General features: G+C 36.7%; 1 protein-coding gene across 1 annotated transcript in view; it reads right to left on the reverse strand.

Annotated features, from left to right (window-relative positions):
- LOC107193789 overlaps positions 1-6,088 on the reverse strand; it is a 36,671-nt gene extending 30,583 nt beyond the window's left edge. Inside the window, exons 1-3 of the mRNA XM_015583294.1 lie at positions 6,007-6,088; positions 1,954-2,231; positions 737-874 (exon numbers count right to left, since the gene is read on the reverse strand). Of these exons, the coding sequence (XP_015438780.1) occupies positions 737-874; positions 1,954-2,231; positions 6,007-6,088 (498 nt within the window). The remainder of the gene's footprint in view (positions 1-736; positions 875-1,953; positions 2,232-6,006) is intronic.
- Between the last annotated feature and the right edge of the window lie 13,590 nt (positions 6,089-19,678).

Here is a 19,678-nt window from a genome sequence, read left to right on the forward strand (position 1 = left end):
ATTTCAACTTGTTGCAATGCGGGATTCGTTGGAACTTACGACATATACCCTATCAATTGCAAAGCAGTTTGAGAATTTTCTTCATTCCATTTAATACTGCTTTTCAAAGTTATTATATACAGTAATTGTGAATGTAGGGCATGATTTCTTATCTCGAAAGAATGCTCTTCAGTGAGAAAAAAAACGGAAGAAAAATAATTACAAGGTCCTCAGAGAACCTTGAAAATGAAAACAGTTTTTTTCGTTTGACAAATCCTAATTTTAAAATATCCAACTTTAAGTGCTTATGTCATTTAAAATATGTATTACATTTCTTTAGCTGTTTCATTTTCAAAGTCAGTGGACATTTGGGAACCAATACACATTGATCAGATATTAATATGAGAAGGTTGATTTTTTGACAAAATGTCACTGAATTTCTCAGTTCCGACCACTGTGCGCCGTCATAAGTTATAGCTGGTCTACCTATTTGTCCTGCAGACTGTGACAGTCCTGTCAGAGAAAACGAAAACTGTCGCCGAAGTCTCCCTGTATCCACTTGGAATAAGTGCAATACCCTATCGATGACACATTTATGGTCACGGAATACAAGGTGTCAGCTGAGAACAATTCCGAAGAGAAAATCGCATTTTCCTTTAAAGACTGTTATGAAACAATAATGGATGCTAAAGTTTTCGCTGTAAATACCTATAACGGCTACACTATACTGTGAATTTTCGTTAGTAAATTAACTCACCTCTTGAACCCAAGCTTGTTGCTTGATTGGCGCATCCGGTGCAATAGCAACTCTTCCAGCAGTTCTTTGTTTGTATTCGTGAAGGATAGGGATTTTCGAGTTCTTATCCCCCGATGACAAAACTACTTCACGTTCTATCTGTAAACAAAGATATTAACTATTCATATTTTCCTTTTACAAATATTAACATTCAATTTTTTCTTGTAGAGGAAATTAATATTTAACTTATTCTTTTAACTTCAAAGAAATTTTTCTCTTTCTGAGAGTATCGCTTTGTACATATACCTACAATCGGTTTATATGATTGCTATCAATTATTGTGGAGAAATCTTACACTATAGAATATCAAAACTTGCCATAACTCATTGTTACAAATGAACATAAGTTTTGTTAGTTTGGTTTGCATGAGGGTCGTCATATCATATACGTATAGGAAAATAAAATAAGCAATGCATGTCATGCAATTAAACCACGCACGGCGGTACCTGGATCCATATGGACACGAGTTTGTAAAAGCTCCATCTACAAATCTAACTCATTAACGTATGAATCGTATTTAATATTATGTCATATACAAATGCAGGTCATTTGAATGATTACGTTCGAGAATAATTTTTAAGAATTAAGAAGTATTAGTGGTTCAAACGGACCTAAGCACCGCTGCTGTACGAACATTAAAAACGTCCACCTTCCAAGGAGTACTTGAGGCAAAAATACCTTAAAAAACAGGTACTTTAAGCGTTATATCTATATGATTGATATGATTTATATTTTCTTTTTTATCATAGCGACAGAAGGAGGATATTGTATATTCTACAGGACGTTAATAAAAATATAAGACACGTTCACAGAGTAGATTGTACACCCCAAATAAGACGAAAATCAAGAATGACATGATGCATATCCTACTCGAAAACCGAATCTACTAAAACTCATGAATGAAGTACCTAAAGTAAAATGAATGAAACCAATTCGTGTTACAGTTGAAAGGCGCGCTTCTCAAGTAAAACAACCCCTCACGTCAGACGTAGGTTTATACATATTTCGCCCTCATTTTCAACAATTAATAACTCGGAAAAGAAGTCTCGAACGCAATTTCGTCATTCTTGATTTTCATTTTACTTTGCCATGTAGAATCCACACTGTGGAAATATTCCGCGTTATTATTAACGCACACACACGCACGCATATTACACACGAATTATTCGTACACGTACCGGAAATTTGCTACTGTGAGTTTGTAAATTAGCTGCTGGCTGAACCTGACTTGAACTTTGCTCCTCCCCATAGAGCGGTGGCATCCTGTATTCCGGCGCAAGATTCTGCCCGGAAGTGCGAAGCTGACTGTCCTCGAGCACGACGTTTCTTTCAGTTCCGGAAATCGTCCGTGACGATTGCTCGGCTACCGTCTGCACCCTGCTTTCTTGCTGGTCGTTCTGGTTCTTCTGATTGTTCGACACCGGTTTCGGTGGTGGCTTGTATAGTCCTTCCTCATCTGCAATACATATACCGTTTACAATTATTATTTTTTCATTGCCATTTTTACCGAATTAATAGAAAATTGTTTGATATAACAAATATACACTTTTTTCCAAACACATTTCGAATGCATATTTTATGCGTATTAAGTGTCGAATTTTTGTCTGCTATAAGAAGGATACAAAGAAAAGTATTGGAGAGTAGGAAATGTATTTTAGTCACACGTTAAATTGAAAATGTAAAAAAGAACATCATTGATTGGATCAGGAATTTTATAGTATTCAATCTATTTATCAGACATTAATCTCTTAGGAAATTTATTTAGTCCGGTCGAAGAAGGATTCCATGTCAAGATATATTTACCTCTAAAGACAAGAATTTTTAATCAAAAGTATGATATTTTATGTAAGTTCTATAATGGAATTATCCAAACATAACAAATTGTAAAAACAACGTGGAAACTACATTTGGTCATGAAATAAGACAGAAATTGAAAATTGTGGAACTCGATTCACATCTCTAACCGGCACGAATTTTCCAGACAACCAATAAGTAATTCCCGTTTACTTTCTGCACAATTCCTAAACTTAAAGAGATAAATCTGCAGCTACATAGAGATATAAATTGAACAGACCAACGATATGAAATATAAGAAATAATACCTTACTACTTCAAAACAAACTGTTTTGTGAAAAACAAAAATGTATGGCATAATTTTTTGTAATGTTCATGAATGTAATACAATCATGCATTGAAACATGTTAAACAGAAGGCATAAACTAAAAAATCTAAAATTAGCTGGATGTAAAATAACATATTTTTCAGATTATTCCTTAACCATAAATTTCATAAAATCATCTGTTTCCCGTATAAGCGTTATTCAATACTGTTATCATATTTTCTAGATGTCTTTAATTTACGATTGTACGTTGTAATGTCTTGTATTAAAATTTCATGTTGAAATAGTGAATACGTTTTAGCTACACGAATTTTTATAAGGTCAAGTTTAAAGCAACATGAAACAGGTTAATTCATGTATCATGCGTTACGAGCCGAGGGCTAAAGAGCCTCCCGACTGTTATTCTAGCCGAGGATCGGTTATTTGAATTGTTGTTGGTCGTGGATAGGTCGATGCTTATTTCATCAGGGCGGGGGTACCACTTGGAATGTTAGTTGGCCTCGTAACTTTTAAGTTAAATTCGGTACACCTCGAGCGGTAAAGATGTACCTTTGTGGGTTGTATTGCTAGTTGCCGACTTATTCTGTAGGTTAAGGTTTTAATGAATCTATACCAGATTACAAATGAAGCTTGTACTATTATACACTGCATGACAGAAGCTTGTGAACACCCCTAATTTTTCGGTTTCAGTATGTACCAGAAATTTTTTCAACAATCCAGTAGTACCACGTTATTCAGCGTCCTAAAAAACACCTGTGTGCAAATTTTCAAATTAAACTTCGTACATTACACGTTTTGTACTTGACTCCTTTTGTCTATCAATAAGATAACGACTCCACACAGAAGTAACGTAACTAAAACATGGTCCAATTAGCGCCGCATCGAGTTATTGGGGTGGCCTCCCTAGTCGCCGAGTTGTAGTCCCATGGAAAACGTTTGGGAGATGTTAGTACGTCGTGTGTACGTAAATAATAAACAAGATGAGTCTTTGGAACAGCTCAAAACTGTAATTTTAGCGACTTGGCAGAATCTTGAGCTGAATCTGCTTCAGCAATTGACTGATTCCATGAAAACTCATAGTTTTGACATTATCACGAAGAAAGGAGGACAGTTCAACTATAAAATCAGTGTTATTATTGGTAATTATTGCTACATGTTAGTTTTTCAATAAATTTGCTTTTATGGTAGTGTTCACAAACTTTTGTCACGGCCGAAAAACTGATTTTTAATAATAAAAACGTGTATTGTACGAATTTTAACTTGAAAATTTGCACACAGGGTTTTTTTGGGACGCTGAATAACGTGGTATTACTGGATTGTGCAAAAAGTTTCTGGTACATACTGAAACCAAAACATTAGGGGTGTTCACGAACTTCTGTAACGCAGTGTACATACATATGTATACAGGGTGGTCCACGCAACTTATTCACCCTGAATAACATCTAAAGTATGCATTGTATGAAAACATTTTTTATAGAAAAGTTGTATGGTTTGAAGGGATACATAATATAATGCATATATTTTTTTTTTATCTAGAGGCGTTTCGGCGATTTGAAGGTCAACTCCGTTCTTTTAAATGAAACGATATATTTTGTATACCAAAATATCGAAGAGCGTTAAATTTCGAGTAAAAAGAGTACTGACCTTTCTTAGCCGTAAACCTAATAATTAACGAATAATTTCGCTTTGATTCTTGAAAATGATCTGTGCGTAATATCAAGTGGAAGATTCAATACCAGCAAAAATTTCCGTAAAACCGCAGAGTTTACGTGACAATGTTTATCAACATGACCGATTCTGCATATGGAATCATAATCGCATATTCTGTATTGAAGTTATCATCAGTGTTTATACGTGACTCATCGCAGTAAAGTAAAAGCAAAAATGAAATTTAGTAATTGTCAAAAAGTGGATATGCTTTTAGTTTATAGTGAGTGCCGTAAAAAATGCAAGAAGAGCTATAGCCATAGCTAAGTATGCCGAAATTTATCTTGACCGAAATCAACCATGTCGATTGATATTCGAAAGACTTTGTACCCTCGCGAGCAAACTCGGCTTCCGCTAGGGGAAAAAGTAAGGTAGGCGAAGGGTCTCCTACCATTTAGTTTTGGGAGTTACTGAAATTTATGCCAAATTACCAATCGGTTTAACATTTGTTTTGGTACTTGAAATAAATTTACATATATTGAAGTGCCCCCTCAGATTTTGATGAAACTTCGTATGTCTGTTAAGCAGTCAAAAACAAGGGAGACGTATTTTTGTTTATCTTCTGAAACGCGACTTTAAGGGGTAAAACCACCCCTCGAAGTTTCAACCCGAAAGTACTATCTCGAAAATCAGAGGAGATACATGAAAACTTCGAATAGACGAGGTTTGCGGTTTTTCATGTAGAATAACATGGTGCTAACAAATTGTCCAAAACATAATTTGTTTATAACAAAAAAATTTCGGATCGAAACCTCGAGGGGTGGTTTCACCCCTTAAAGTCGCGTCTCAGCCGATAAAAAAAATACATATCCCTTATTTTTGACTGCTTAACAGACATACGAAGTTTCATCAAAATCGGAGGGGGACATTTCCGTGCCTTCCCTTATAAGAACTCTACCTTTTCCACATTTTCATCCGTTCGCGTTGTACCACACCTTCTTTGTAGGGCATGGATCAGCGTTAACGGTTCCTCGTCTTCCCAAAACGCATTATGGCTTTATATTTACCATCGAAAAATTTACGCACGCGACAATGTTTGCTCTTTATAAATCTTCTCCAACTTTATCCAAGTCCCGGAACAATTCTCGTCACGTTTCATACAAAAAATAACATATCGCTGCTCAATATTTTTCTGTTCCATTGTCGTGACACGCTCAACTAACAATCTATTACTCATTTATAATATTAATTGATTTGTTTTTGTCAAGTTTCCCAACGTGAATTATATAAAACAAACAATCTCATTACTTTTATAACTGAACACTTATTTTAACAAACGTTACGTTCATAAAAATCGTTGATAAAGAACGGTCATTACTTTTACATAGACCTAATAATGTGACATATTAAATTCATCTTTAAAGATAAGATCATACATTACGGAATATCTTTTATGTTTCTGTACCTTGATTCTGATATTGTCGTCTCAGTCGGTTCTCTTGCTTAACTTTGCGAACTGTGGTAGCCATCGCGTGTTGGCTAACCATCTCTGAAGAATGCTCCGACAAATCCACTAAAACCCTCTCTTTCACGTCCCTAAGCACTTCTTTCATTACTAGCGTTACAATACCGAACAGCACCTTATCATGTTGTCGCAGACTGTTTAGTGTACTTTTTCCCAGTGTTCGAAGCGCTTTAATCGTAAAACACACGCAAGGCCAAAGTGAAAGTATCTAATCCCGTATTTCACTGAAAACACTGAAAATCAACCAGCAACCACGAAGGTATCCGACAAAGTGGAACTGTATCTTGTACGTTTTTCGTCGTCCTTATTTCCATTTTACCGTGTGATTTCCGTCGGTAATTATCATTCGACATACAGGAAACTGATCTTCTTTCAAGCATGATAAAGAATTCGTTCATCTTCTAAGACACGAAGAACGTGTTGCGAATTATGATTCTAATGATTACGGTACTCTTCGTTCCGTTAATTGGAAAAATTAATTCCCTAATCCGTTTGTGCAATTAAGAACTTTCGCAATTAGACACTGAATCAAATGAAAATAATAAAAAGTGTATTTCTGATTTTTAATTTCAGCAACATAATAAATTCATTTCTTCTGGCTGATTACTTCCCATAATTTACTTTGTACAGTTTTCTGTCATTTTTCGTTGACGTTTAGCGCAGACATAGGTTTGCATTATATCTTCCTGTTTCAGAATACCAACGGCGTGAATAAATATCTATCATAAATAAATCACACTCGCAGAAAAAGAAACAACATATAATAAAATGTAATATCGTCTACTTTCCATAGTATATAAATCCGCATATTCCACTTAATTGTTGCAATCTTTTCCTACGAAACGAAAATCTACAGTTTGGTCCAGAAATCTATGCGTTCCTCTTCTATTCATGATGTCACCGTAGATCAATCGAAACAAAATGAACAGTACTTCACTTTCTTCGATGTTTATCATAAAAGGCAATTGTTTCAATTGTTTGTTCAAATTTCTGGCTGCAACATTCTTCAAACCAGATTTTCCTCTATGATTTTGTTTGTTCCTTCTCCATACTGGACATTACTGACGAGTTTCAAATTAGATGAAAATTTTAAGTCTCCCATTTCGTCTGTGAAGTACAATGCAGGACGAAGCACCAATGAAAAACGCCGAACTGAACAACACGTCACTTGCGATGGTATCCACGCGATATATATATCGGTGTGTATGTGTATGTGTGTGTATATATCCAACACTTTTCCACTAAGTCTCGAACGAACGATCTCCCCAAGGTAATACGAACGCGCAATGTTAACACGCGACCAAAGAAATGATAGCGGGGATCGAGCAACTAACTACTAGGAGTTTCTCCGGTTCTTCGAACTTCTTCCGTGCACGCACGAGTCGCGGGCAGTAATGCCGTCTGCCCGGCGAAAGAAGCGGATTTTTCATGCGAGGGGAACTCCGATCTACGCTCGGGTCTTCTTGGACGTACTTACTGGAAGAACTCAAACTTTCCATTGAGTGAACGTCTGGTTCCGCTGTACTGACTTCACTTCCGGTATCGTCCCACCACCACGAAGGAGAAATCATTATAAATGCCCCGGTAGGAAAAAGATCGTAACAGAAAGAGAAGTGGAAAGCAAAGATGGAAGTGGCAGAGGGAAAAGGAGAGAAGGAGAAAAGGATCGATAGGCGGAAAGGAGAGGGACAGACCATCGGGTTAATTTATTCTGCGTTCATACGCAGACGGGCTTCGTGGCGCGCGTCAGACGAATATCAAGCCCCTACTTCGTAGGTACTGCCACAGCCAGGACGATTTCTCGATCCTCGATAGTTCTTGGTGAATGTTGCGACGTGTCTCTCTACTTGTGCCTTTTCGTTCGTTATAATTCCATTCGAATTCTAGTATACTCGTAGTGTTTTGCACGTTTCCTGGGATTCTTCGTCTTTTAACCCTTGCAATACCGACGATTAAGCAGTCTCGCGAAGGCCCGTAATGACACAGACGAGATATAAGAATAGACCTAACATCTTATGGGACTTGGTGTCCCAGGTGTACCACGAAAATCACGCTAGTTCGAACGCACTCCACATAAAAGTTTCTGATTTCAGGAACTACGTTCAACACTGTGATGACATACATTATTGCCTACATACATTATTGCCCCGGTTTCGCTAGGAAAAAATGGAATACGGAAATGGTGCCTGGGCTTCTGACGCCCCCGAAACACGAGACAGAAAATTACATTGTATGTTAGGTCGCCGATTTATTTTCAATTACATCATTTAAGTATGTGATTATTTCCTTCTAGCGTCACTTTTCAACATTAAGAGTTCAAATTTGGACGAAGTCTGGAGGAAGAGTTGAATTATCTGTTATTTAATTTTCGAATTAATCCATTCAGAGACTTCTCTGATAGAGATCAACAAAGTATCGGTATGCGAATGAGACAGCGCACGGGAGCGGAGTGGGGAGAGCTGGACCCCAAAATCGATCTCGTGCGTTATATCCGCCGGAGTCGGAAAAATTTAGGTTTTCTCTGCAACAAATGACCGTAGAACGATGATTTTTTTTTAATTTGGGGTGGCTCGACGAGGTATTAACAAATAGCGTAACCAATTCTGTAAAAAAAATTAATTTAAACCCGAATTATATACTTTTTTTTACTCTTCATGTTTTAAATTGATTCATTTTGTTTACTACGAATAGAGAATATTTAAGTGCTAAATATACGCGTGACTTACACATGTAAATCGCATAAAACAAGTATCGTTCTTTCAATTTGAAAAATGTGCAACTTTCATGTTTGTTTGAAACCAAGCCGTTGTTACGCAACCCTCCTACATTCTTGGGTCTTGTTCCATCGACTTTCCGTCGCGAATGAGGAGAAGGGTTCTCACGAAAATCGGGGTACGTCGAAGTCTCGCCGAAATTCTATCTAGGCGATGCCAGGGATATTAACATCCGGTTGCCGCCAACCTTTGAGCAGGAAGAAAGGTGTAAAACTCCAACGCAATGGATATGAAATATGGATGATAAAACCTAGTTGTACGCGACATCCTTTTTTTCGATTATACTTGCCTATCCGCATTTTTAAATAAAAGTTTGTTACTCCGAGAAGACGCGAGTATTTTCTTCACTACGTAACACCGTTCATTCCAATAAAAGAGGTGCCGTACATAAAGGTTGACGTATGTACGTATTTTCTCTGTAAAATAACCGTGAGAAAATACGTTGAGGAAGAAACACGGGTAAAGGAGTTCTAGGAGCTCGGTAGATGGGTTGAAAACAACCGAAGATTAGACTTGAGGACATGGAGAACACTTAAGTCGTTCAACCATGCGTGCTTCCCCATATTCACCAGCGTTACAGGTGAGTTGGAGTAACCACGGAAACGAACCTTTTAGATGGATGCCGTAGAGAGAATAAAAGCGTACAAAAAATGAAGGAAGAGGTCACCTGCATCTTTTAAGATTTGTTATCTTCCTGAACAATTCCAGAATTGTTATCTTCATTTGATGCCCCCATGAGATATGTAGATACGTCCGCTATTTTGTTCCTAATCAATATTTCGAAAAACCCCACGTTCAAGGACAAGATTGGTTCTTCCGTTACATAAATCTTACTGAATTTTTAGTTTCAGATGAACCGTTACGAAGTTACAGTGATCACGGCAGACCCCTTTTTGTGAAGAGACATCCGGGAGATCGCTCACCATTTATTTACTAATAAATATTTTTAAATAAAAAAATTACCTTATAATCTATAAACTACAATCTTTAAAACACAGACGCATTTTTTGAAAAAGGTCGTATAGTTTTCGAGAAAAAAATTCCCAAAGAACGCTCTTTTTTCGGCCTCCTGACTGAGCATGACCCCTTAACTCAATAACGTTTAATAAATCTTTGACCTGCCTAAATGGAGCTGCGTTACAACAGTTGGTAGTATTTCGTTAATATTACATAGCGATTTAACAATTTCAACACAGGGTAGCTCGCTGGTCCCCTACCACCCGATACAATATTCTCCGTACGAACAATACGGAATAAATCACAGAACAAGGTAACTCGGTGTTACGCTACCTTCCCTTGTACAGTTACCGGTACAATGACTTGAGTACGCCGTCGATGTTACGCCGCGTCCTGGAGGAAATCCGCGAGGAAGTTACGGTGTTCAATTCCGCTCAGCAAACACATGTTCGCGATATGCGACAGACCCGCGCTAAATAAACGCTACTCACTTTATCACGACACACACAGTGGGGTATTTCACCCGAAAAGCTGGCCAAAACCCCAAATTTCATTTTTGTTCAAAACGAATGAAACTTTGTCCGCATGTTCCTAAGAATGAATAAAAGTAAACTGCTACATTGTTTTTTCGTAAATTTAGTAACAAATTGAGACTTGAAAGTCAACAATTTTTTTGTTCGAAGAAAATGCCAAGAAACCTATATTAATAAAGTGATTTATTACAAGTGTAGTGTTAAAGAAGTGCAATAACAATATATGTAAGATATAGAGGAAGGTATGTAGAGTAATTTGGTACCTTGTTTACTTTACTTGTTTGTGTGGTTTTGATAAAATAACAATTTGAAAACAGTGTTTCTTTTTTCGAAACATCAAGTATAAAACAATGAATTACTTTTTTGCACCCCAAAACACTGCCTTATTTTTTATTTATTTTTAATCCTTGGACATTGCTTTATAGATTTCTTGAACAATTAGGTGCTAACAGGTGGTAATATGAAGTTTCATCAAAATCGGAGGGGGACAGTTCCGTGCCTTCCCTTGTAAGAGAGTATTGACGAGGCTTACCTAACAGGCCACCGGTGTTCGACCCTCGCTATCTGTCTTCTCTTTCTCTCTCGCTCTCTCTCGTTCTCGCTCTATTCCGTTACCTCGTACGCAATTACTTTCACACGCGACAGGCGCAACCCGAGTGATTTTCGGGGGTTTCGCGACGCAACGCCAGGATATCATAGGCCCCCCACTACATTAATTTCTTTCCCCGCGTTCCCCCCGAGTACTCTCCCAGAGTCACGCTCATACGGCTCAGGGACGACGCGCCGTGGAAGTTGCGTCTTCTAAGGGTGCCCAGCTTTACGCCCTCCTACGCACAGTGGGCCAGATCGAAGAATTAGGTGTTCATTTGCCAAAAAATCAAATTCCACATATCGATGTTTAACGAATGTATATTGCTTTCTAAATGTGTATCACATTCGAAAACGATGAAATTAATTAAATGTATTAAAAATTGTAGTTAAAACAAGCATTTAAAGATCAAACTTTTATAAACACCATTTCTCACCGAAAAAATTATGTACCTGTTTTTTCTTTTATGAATAGTATATGTTTATATTGAGAACGCGTCTGAATTAAAAAGTTATTGTTCATAATTTATTTAAAAAAATAATACTCAGTGAAGTAAAAAAAATCGTCGAAGTTTTTCACCTTTGACAAGGGGTATCTTTAAAGTTTTAAAGAGTTATGCGTTCTATCAAAGTGGAATATTTTCAGGCATTATTTCTCTATAAAATCATGAAAGATTCACTTCCCCCTCGTCCCACCCCATAAGTTATTATTGGTTAAAGCGTCGCGTGTCACGCACTTTAGCGGCGACTCACGTTGCACGAGACGCGTTGTCGAACACTCAACAAATCTTAAAGGTGACGAGGCTCATGTTACGAGACGTTTAGTTTATATAACCATTGATAATTAAAAGACTTGGGGTCATTTTAGTTGCTTTGTCGAGTTATAGAATAATTAGTCCGAATTTAGTTCAAGAGTATGCAATGAAAACATTTAATCTATACGTTGCAGAATACAATTGGTTTTATATGCCATCAAGTTTGCATAAAATTCTATTTCATAGTGCAGACATAATAAAGTGTGCTGATTTACCAATGGGAATGTTTTCAGAAGAGGCGATGGAGGCGAGAAACAAAGAATTCAGAAATATTATAAAAGATCACGCGAGAAAATTCTCACGACTAGACACAATAACAGACCTTTTTCAAACCTCTTTGTATACATCCGATATTTTAAGATCCTCGACTTCTGCGGAAAAATGCAAAATTGGTGAAAAACATACGCGTTTTAATTACTTTAATCTCGAAATTGAAAGATTAATGTTAAAAGAAGATCTCCAAGACGATGATGATTCATTATAGACAATAAATTTTAGGTAAATAAATTAATACATTGTAAAACTCTAGTAAAAAGTATATTATCTTTGTTAAAAAGAATAATTGCATAGATTTATGTTTATTAATAGCCAAATAATAAATAAAAGTTTATTAATAACGAATAATAAAAAAGACAATGCTTTTTTTTTTATAAACTGAAAATCCGCATGGTTAATTTATTATATTCACTAATTTGCTAAAATATAACACTTATTCTTGTTTGAATATTTTAAATTTTTTCAAGAAGAAAATAATCACACATTCTTTTTGTCTGGTTAAATGTAATAAAATTCATTGATTCAAGAATTATGGATTACTCTGTTTGTTTAAAAAGCCTGAACAGCTAGTTTTCAATTATAATTCATTATTCACATGCCATCACGATTTTTCTAGCATTTCCGATGCTCTGACAAAAAATGTTTGCAACAAAAATGAAAAGAATTTCTTTTAACAAAACATTAAGGTCACCTTGATTTTTTAATTGTCACTATATATTTTTTACTTAATAATGTTATAGCTGATGTCAAGACGAATTCAACGACCTGTATATTGCGGTCTTTAAGTCTTGAAATAACGTTAAAACAGTTGTGAACAGCTAATTCTTCGATCTGGGCCACTGTGTTACGTGGCGACTGCGACACCTCGGGTTTTCTCCCTCTGCCTCCTCGATCGTGGGGTCTTTTTCGGAGGGAAGCGCCAGAGCCACCGATACCCATGCTTCTCTGTCGAGTGCCGATTTCCGTGGTGCCCCTTCGGTCGACTCGGCGCCTAACGATCCCTGTAGTCATCGGGAGAGAGGCCCTATTCCTCCGTTCTCCTACCCCCTGAATAGGACCCTTATTCCTCCGTTCTCCTACCCCCTGGATAGGAGCCTTATTCCTGTCGAGAGGCCTCTCGACGAAATGAAGAAATTCCATAGCGGTCCCTGAAACGGAGTCTGCAGGTGGAAGGAGAGAATTTCATCCTGTACGTCCGGCCGGCCCCGTCAAATACGGTCCTGAAAGCGCGAGTATTGCCTCCGTGCGAGATAATCACGTGGTTAGTTTTTAAATTCGGTCTGTCCGGTTTCCCTAGGAACCATTCAGAAGCGCTTCGGTCTTCTATGCATAGACTGTATATTATGTACTTATGTGAATTTTAACATCCGATAACTTGTACTACGTAACTAAGTTCGAACGATCCGACGTTCTTATAATAAAAAACAGTTTAATAAATTAACATTATACAGTTCCAGTGATGTTTGCAATTTTGAGTGTATGAAAATTTTACGAACGAATTTATTAACATATTGTAAACGGATCACGAGGCAGCTCGTTTCAGAGTTCTGTTTTTCTTATGTATAAATGATATGTTAAATTAAAATGATTTATTTAAATAGTAAAATGTTCACGGGAAACGAATTCTGTCATCCTTTGCAAAGCAAATATTGGAGTAAATGCATATGGTTGTACAGGGAAAATAATAAAACCACGTTTGAAGGAAGTAATAAAAACACGGTTTAGAAGGTTGATGATCAGAGTGCGGGACGCGATATGAGAATTACATTGTAATATCAGAGGTAGTAATTGTTCAAAAATGTTCAATAAACTATATAACACTGAGCGTAAACAGAAACATGGCTCTCCAAGTTCCATTAATCCAAGAAATCTGAGAAAAAAGGTTGTATAGCAACAGAATATTGTCACTAGGCTGCGGGTGTTTATGCAAATGTAGACTTTTACGGATTAGTGTAGATGTCCTAATTACTACCACATGATTGTAGAGTAATTTCATTTAATCATTTTACGTGTTGTTTAACCTAAAAATCGTTTCAGTTTGGAACATAATATTATTTAACATGTCCTTGATTAACAAAGAATAAGTTTATACATTAAGTATAAAGAATTAATTGATAGTTAATTAAACTAGGCTACTAATTAAAGGCTAGAAGGTGTGTGTGAATGCTTCGACCGTAGCGTCCTGTGACAGTCAGTTGGCCTGGCCTGACTTATGTCATTCCTTTATATTTAATTACGAATATTATTTTCATAAAATTCATCATGCTAGGGAAGAAAACAATAATTCTCTATGATGGATATTTACTTATTGTTGGAATTATAAATGAAGAAAAATGTAAATTTAAAGCACCTTTATGATAAGAAAATTGAAAAATAATACATTTCTCGAAACGATTTTGAACGTGCTTACAGTGAGTCACGAAATTATTGGCACAATCGAAAATGTGACAAAAATGTATGTAATAATAAGAAAATACAGAAATATTTAACAATTTTTTTATTTAGAAACACATGTTGTTTAGTCTGATCTAAGAAAATCATAAAATGAACCTGAGATATTACAATCTGAAACTATGAAAAGATTAGTAATAATAATTATTTACATCTTTTCATGTTCATGAAATTCATGTTCACACTATGAATTTTGTGAAACACACGCGATCTTTATGTGTCTATGTCTGTTATTTGTCTGAAATATTGTGTACACTTTAGGAAAGTGTTCAGTAAGCATCAAATTCCATACATAACACCGTTCAACGCATAAAATACCTCATAATCGTTAACAGGCGTTTCTGATAGATCTTTATCAGCTGAATATGAATCTGCCGTTTTTTTACCAGCACGTGCAGTTTCGAAATAATCAAGTTTTAAAAAGATTGCAAGTGTTCAAATTTTGACGTGTGTTGCGCTTTTACAGTAAGTACAGTTATACAGTTGCTTTTGAAATTAAACAATTCTTTGGACTTTCCCGATCAAAATTATATAAACTGTTATTATATTATAGACATTTAAATATGTTTCAATAATGATCAAGATGAAAGTGACACCGAAAACGCACCAATTTTTACTGGTACTCTTCAATTCATTTCAAAATTTAAGGGTTTAGTAGAAAATCTAACCGCAGCATGCGATAGAGCAGACCTTTCTGCTAAGGAAGACGTCAAGGACAGTTATAAATTCTGTTCAGTTTTCCTTAGAGAAGCGAAATAATTCAGCAAAACACGCGGCGGCGGCAGTGGTACTCAATAACGGCGGTCGCTTTACCTGTCCGCGTTTAGCATTTCCGTTACACTGACAATGAGCGGCAGGCAAGGCGACCGCCGTAATTGCATACTGCTGCCGCCGCCGCCGCGTGTTTTGCTGATTTTTTCGCTTCTCTAACGAAAACAGAACAGAATTTATAAGTTTCCTTGACGTCTTCCTAAGCAGAAAGGTCTGCTCTATCGCGTGCTATGGTTAGATTTTCTACTAAATCCTTAAATTTTGAAATGAATTGAAGAGTACCAGTAAAAATTGCTGCGTTTTCGGTGTCACTTTCATCTTGATCATTATTGAAACATATTTAAATGTCTATAATATAATAACAATTTATATAATTTTGATCGGGAAAGTCCAGAGAATTATTTCATTTCAAAAGCAACTGTATAACTATACTTACTGGAAAAGCGCAACACACGTCAAAATTTGAACACTTGCAATCTTTTTAAAAATTGATTTTTCCAAAAACTAACCGTGCTGGGGAAAAACAGTCTGCTGATTCGTATTCAGTTCATAGAGCTTTACCAGAATCGTTTATTAACAGTTACAACGTATTTTACAGTGTTATTATGGTATAATTATATGTGGTATATAATTATATCATGTAGGTACTATAAGATAATTATACCTTGATAATATAACATGGTTACTAATAACTTTCAAAAAAAGAAATTGAACACTGACCACATTGAAAATTGACCGAAAATTGTTTTATAAAATTTCTGGTTGGACATGCCTTACCTCTTGAGCCTTCCACCGCGGCCGCGCGGGAATATCGTAGTAGAAGATATTTTTTAGCAGCAGGTGGTGTTTCGTACCCCCCCCCCCCTGTTATTCCTCGGGAGAAGTACACGAAAAAAATCAAGATTTCAAAGACTAGAACTTCTTTGCACACACGCGCGAAGACGTTCCCCGCAATCTAATGAGAAGAGGAGCCCTTTATTGCCACACTTCCTGCCACTCACGAGCATGCATTCCTCACGAACAGTTGTTTCGTTCCTTTTACATCAAAAATTGAATAGGTTTACGCACTTTTTTCACGTTTCCAAGAAACACCGTTGTTTACGACACTTCTCAATTAATTCCGTTCGCTCTCTCCGATTTCCTTCATTCAACTCCTTTTTTGTAAAGATTCTTCATTAAGATTTAGGAACTTTTCTGTGTTAACATATCAGTTAACATATTAATGTCACTTTACCTTTAATCAATTTTTATATTTCTTATTAACATAATCCATCCAGAGAGATTTGCGTTTCAATGTCTTGTAACATTATTCTTTGTCCATTTTTAATAATACCTTTTATGTCGGTTGGTTCATGTGCTTAGGGTATATAAATGGTATTATATTAATTAGTTCAGATGATTCCAATACATAAAGAGATCGCATTCGATGTCTTTGGCCTCTTATGTTACTGTTCTTTACGCACCTTTCGCTTTCAGTTGCACTTTTAAAGCCTCATCCATATTCCGATAGAATCAGCTTTCACCTCAAATATTTTTCAGCGCTGTTACTTTTATTTTATAGTTTTATATTTTATTATAATTGTTAACGAAAACTTTTGATTGAAAATGCTTCCTGAATCAAAAAGAATCTCTTGGTCGACAGATTCGAGAAAACTTTCAGGAGCACTTCTTTAAACGTTACTTCACACTCTTGTACGTTCACGTGTGCATTCGAATACACGCGGTTTATTCAGAAAATACTATTCAACGCTGCACATTGCTCGTATAACTGAGAATCGTTTACACTGTTCCAGCACATCGTCGTTTTCCCAATAACACTGAGCAAATCACAGGTTAATTTATGCGTTCTCCTGGTTCACATTTACGGGATTAAGATTTCATATGATCGCAAAAAAAAATCGTCGTGGTCGATGATTTTTGAGAAACCGATGCTCCTCTTGATGCATGCGAGTCAGGAGGAAGTGATCCAAAACTTTTGCCTCTTCGATCACCTGCTACTTCAGATCTATTTCTCTGCCCAAGACGATCGTTTCGACAGAGTTCAGTCAGCTTCAGTCGGCTTTGTCACGTCTGTCGTTTCACTAGACAGAAACCTTGTGGCCGAAGCATTTCACAGCTTTCTACGACGTGTGCAATCCTTTAGGTGCCAACTCGTTCGAGCCACAACGTAGCATTTGGCGTGAAGCCTCAGATGAGACGCCAGGTGGATACCAGGAATGACGGTCACCTCTCTCTTCTCCTTGCCCGACTCGCCCCACCTGCGAGCCACAAGCAAGGTTTATGGAGAACAAGAGGATTCTTGATCCTCTTAAGCCGGTTACGAAGGTCGAGGCGCCCCTGCGGGGTTCGACGATCTTTACCAACTGACTGTTGCCGTCTTCGGGTCCCTGCCTTATCGACTTTTCCGACGATTTTTGGGACTGAGAACCGTGTGCGGTAAATACATGCACAATACATACATAACTCCTCGGCTCGATGAGAAACTACAGTGCGAGCTCGATAGATTCACTACAGATAAATGTATCGTAGGAACGCACCTCGCTCTCACGTATTTCTCACATGCGTGCACGCAGCCCACCCTGTCGCCAAGTACGCCCAGGACAGAATGTTTACGGTGTCGCGAACGTACAGAATGTCCGGTTTCACTGTACACGCTATTATTTTTCTAACTGTTGAAAATACGAAAAAATGTTTCATACAAAAGCTGTTTGTTTTCATGGAATGAACTTAATAGAATATTTGAATGTTTTTCTTAATTGTTGTTTACATAAATTTTAATAACAATGTCATTTTTTTTAAGTGGAACTGCATATTTTTATTATTGCCATGTTATTAAGCGTTTCTACGCTTAGTTAAGCAAATGTAGTTGTTCATCACTTTGTACGATACAAGTTTATTCCTATTATTGATTACATTGTTTTCAATAAAAAAGAATAAATGAAACTGTTGTTCAATCGTACGTTCATTATAATAGATGGTTCGGTAACTTTAATCACTTCAACTATGTCCAGTATTTTTACAGATTTAAAGAAAGTTTATTCACAAAACTTATACGTATGGTCTTAAGGGGACCATAACATAGTGGTAATAATTTTGTTGTAAGTCGAGGATCTACAAAGATTTCGTCAACTTTTCGTTTGGCATTACAGATTTATGTTTTTCATGTGTTGATTCCTCGAGGCATTGTACATAAAAAAATTATTAAAGTACAAGGTCAAAAAATTAACAATTCCTGACATATTTCAAATCTTTTATATAAAGTATCACGAATTATTAACATTTTGCACATAATACTTTCATACTTTAATTGAAAAATATAAAAAATAATTAAAAAAATATTTTCATTCCATAATATTTCAATATAATTAAAGAAAAACATAGTTAATCTTGAAATCTCAGAAGATCCTCCACCTACGAAAAAACTGTTTCAGTTAAAGGCCCCTAAATACGTTTCGGTCGACTGACAGTTTTACTTGAACAGTTCAGCCTGCGCAGGAGCGCAGGTTCCTGGCAATCTTTCAGTTTTCACAGTTCTATCAGCTGAGCAACATGTGAGTATGGCCAGCATGGCAAGCATGGCATCGACAAGGCAGCCGTCCACTTGAGAGTATCTCGCGCGAGTTGCGCTCGAGAGTACTGTCACGACATACAACAAACACACAGACAGTTGACATCCAGTATTCCTGCGAGAACTGTCGTACGAGAAACATAATGTCCGGCAAGAAAAATTGGTGCGAAAACGAAATCAACGATTTAATTACGACATGAGTTAATTTTGTTTTAATTACACTTAGTTCAAAACAAACTGCAGAACAGACGGGCACGAACGTATCAAAAGTTACTACACACTAGAGTCTAGCTAATGGATACGATTCTGATTGTGAGTTCTGTCAGACAGTCAGCTCTCGGCGAGCGTTCCAGCGACTATCTGCGAGTAAAAACCCTCAAAGTTACTTTCAAATGGATACACAACGTGACAGTACTCTAGAGCGCAAGTCGCGCGAGAAACGCTCAAGTGGACGACTGTCTACAAACTATATTTTAGCAGTAGTAGGGTAATTATTAAGTACAAGAGAATGTTACAAGCGTTAAATAAAACGTAATACGTGGTGTAAGGAGTAGTTGAAGAAAAGAAGTTTATTCACATGTAAACTTATTAAATGCATTGCGGTTTGCACGTAAAAATTGGAACAATTATTTAACGATGAACGAAGAAACTTATGTAAACCTTCTATTTTCAGTTACTGCATTAATAAAAAAAAAAGTCGGTTATAAGGGAAGCTATTTCACCGCATGAGAGATTACATACTATATACAGGCTGTCTCGTAACGTGACGACTTCAAATTAGAGCTGTTGATTATAAGATAGTCGAGTACCCGGGTAACCCGTGAGATATCCAGGTAAACAAAAATTACCCGGTTATCTCACGAGTACCTGGATATCTCA

This window comes from Dufourea novaeangliae, unplaced genomic scaffold, assembly GCF_001272555.1.
Source record: "Dufourea novaeangliae isolate 0120121106 unplaced genomic scaffold, ASM127255v1 scaffold24, whole genome shotgun sequence".
Lineage (NCBI taxonomy): Eukaryota > Metazoa > Arthropoda > Insecta > Hymenoptera > Halictidae > Dufourea > Dufourea novaeangliae.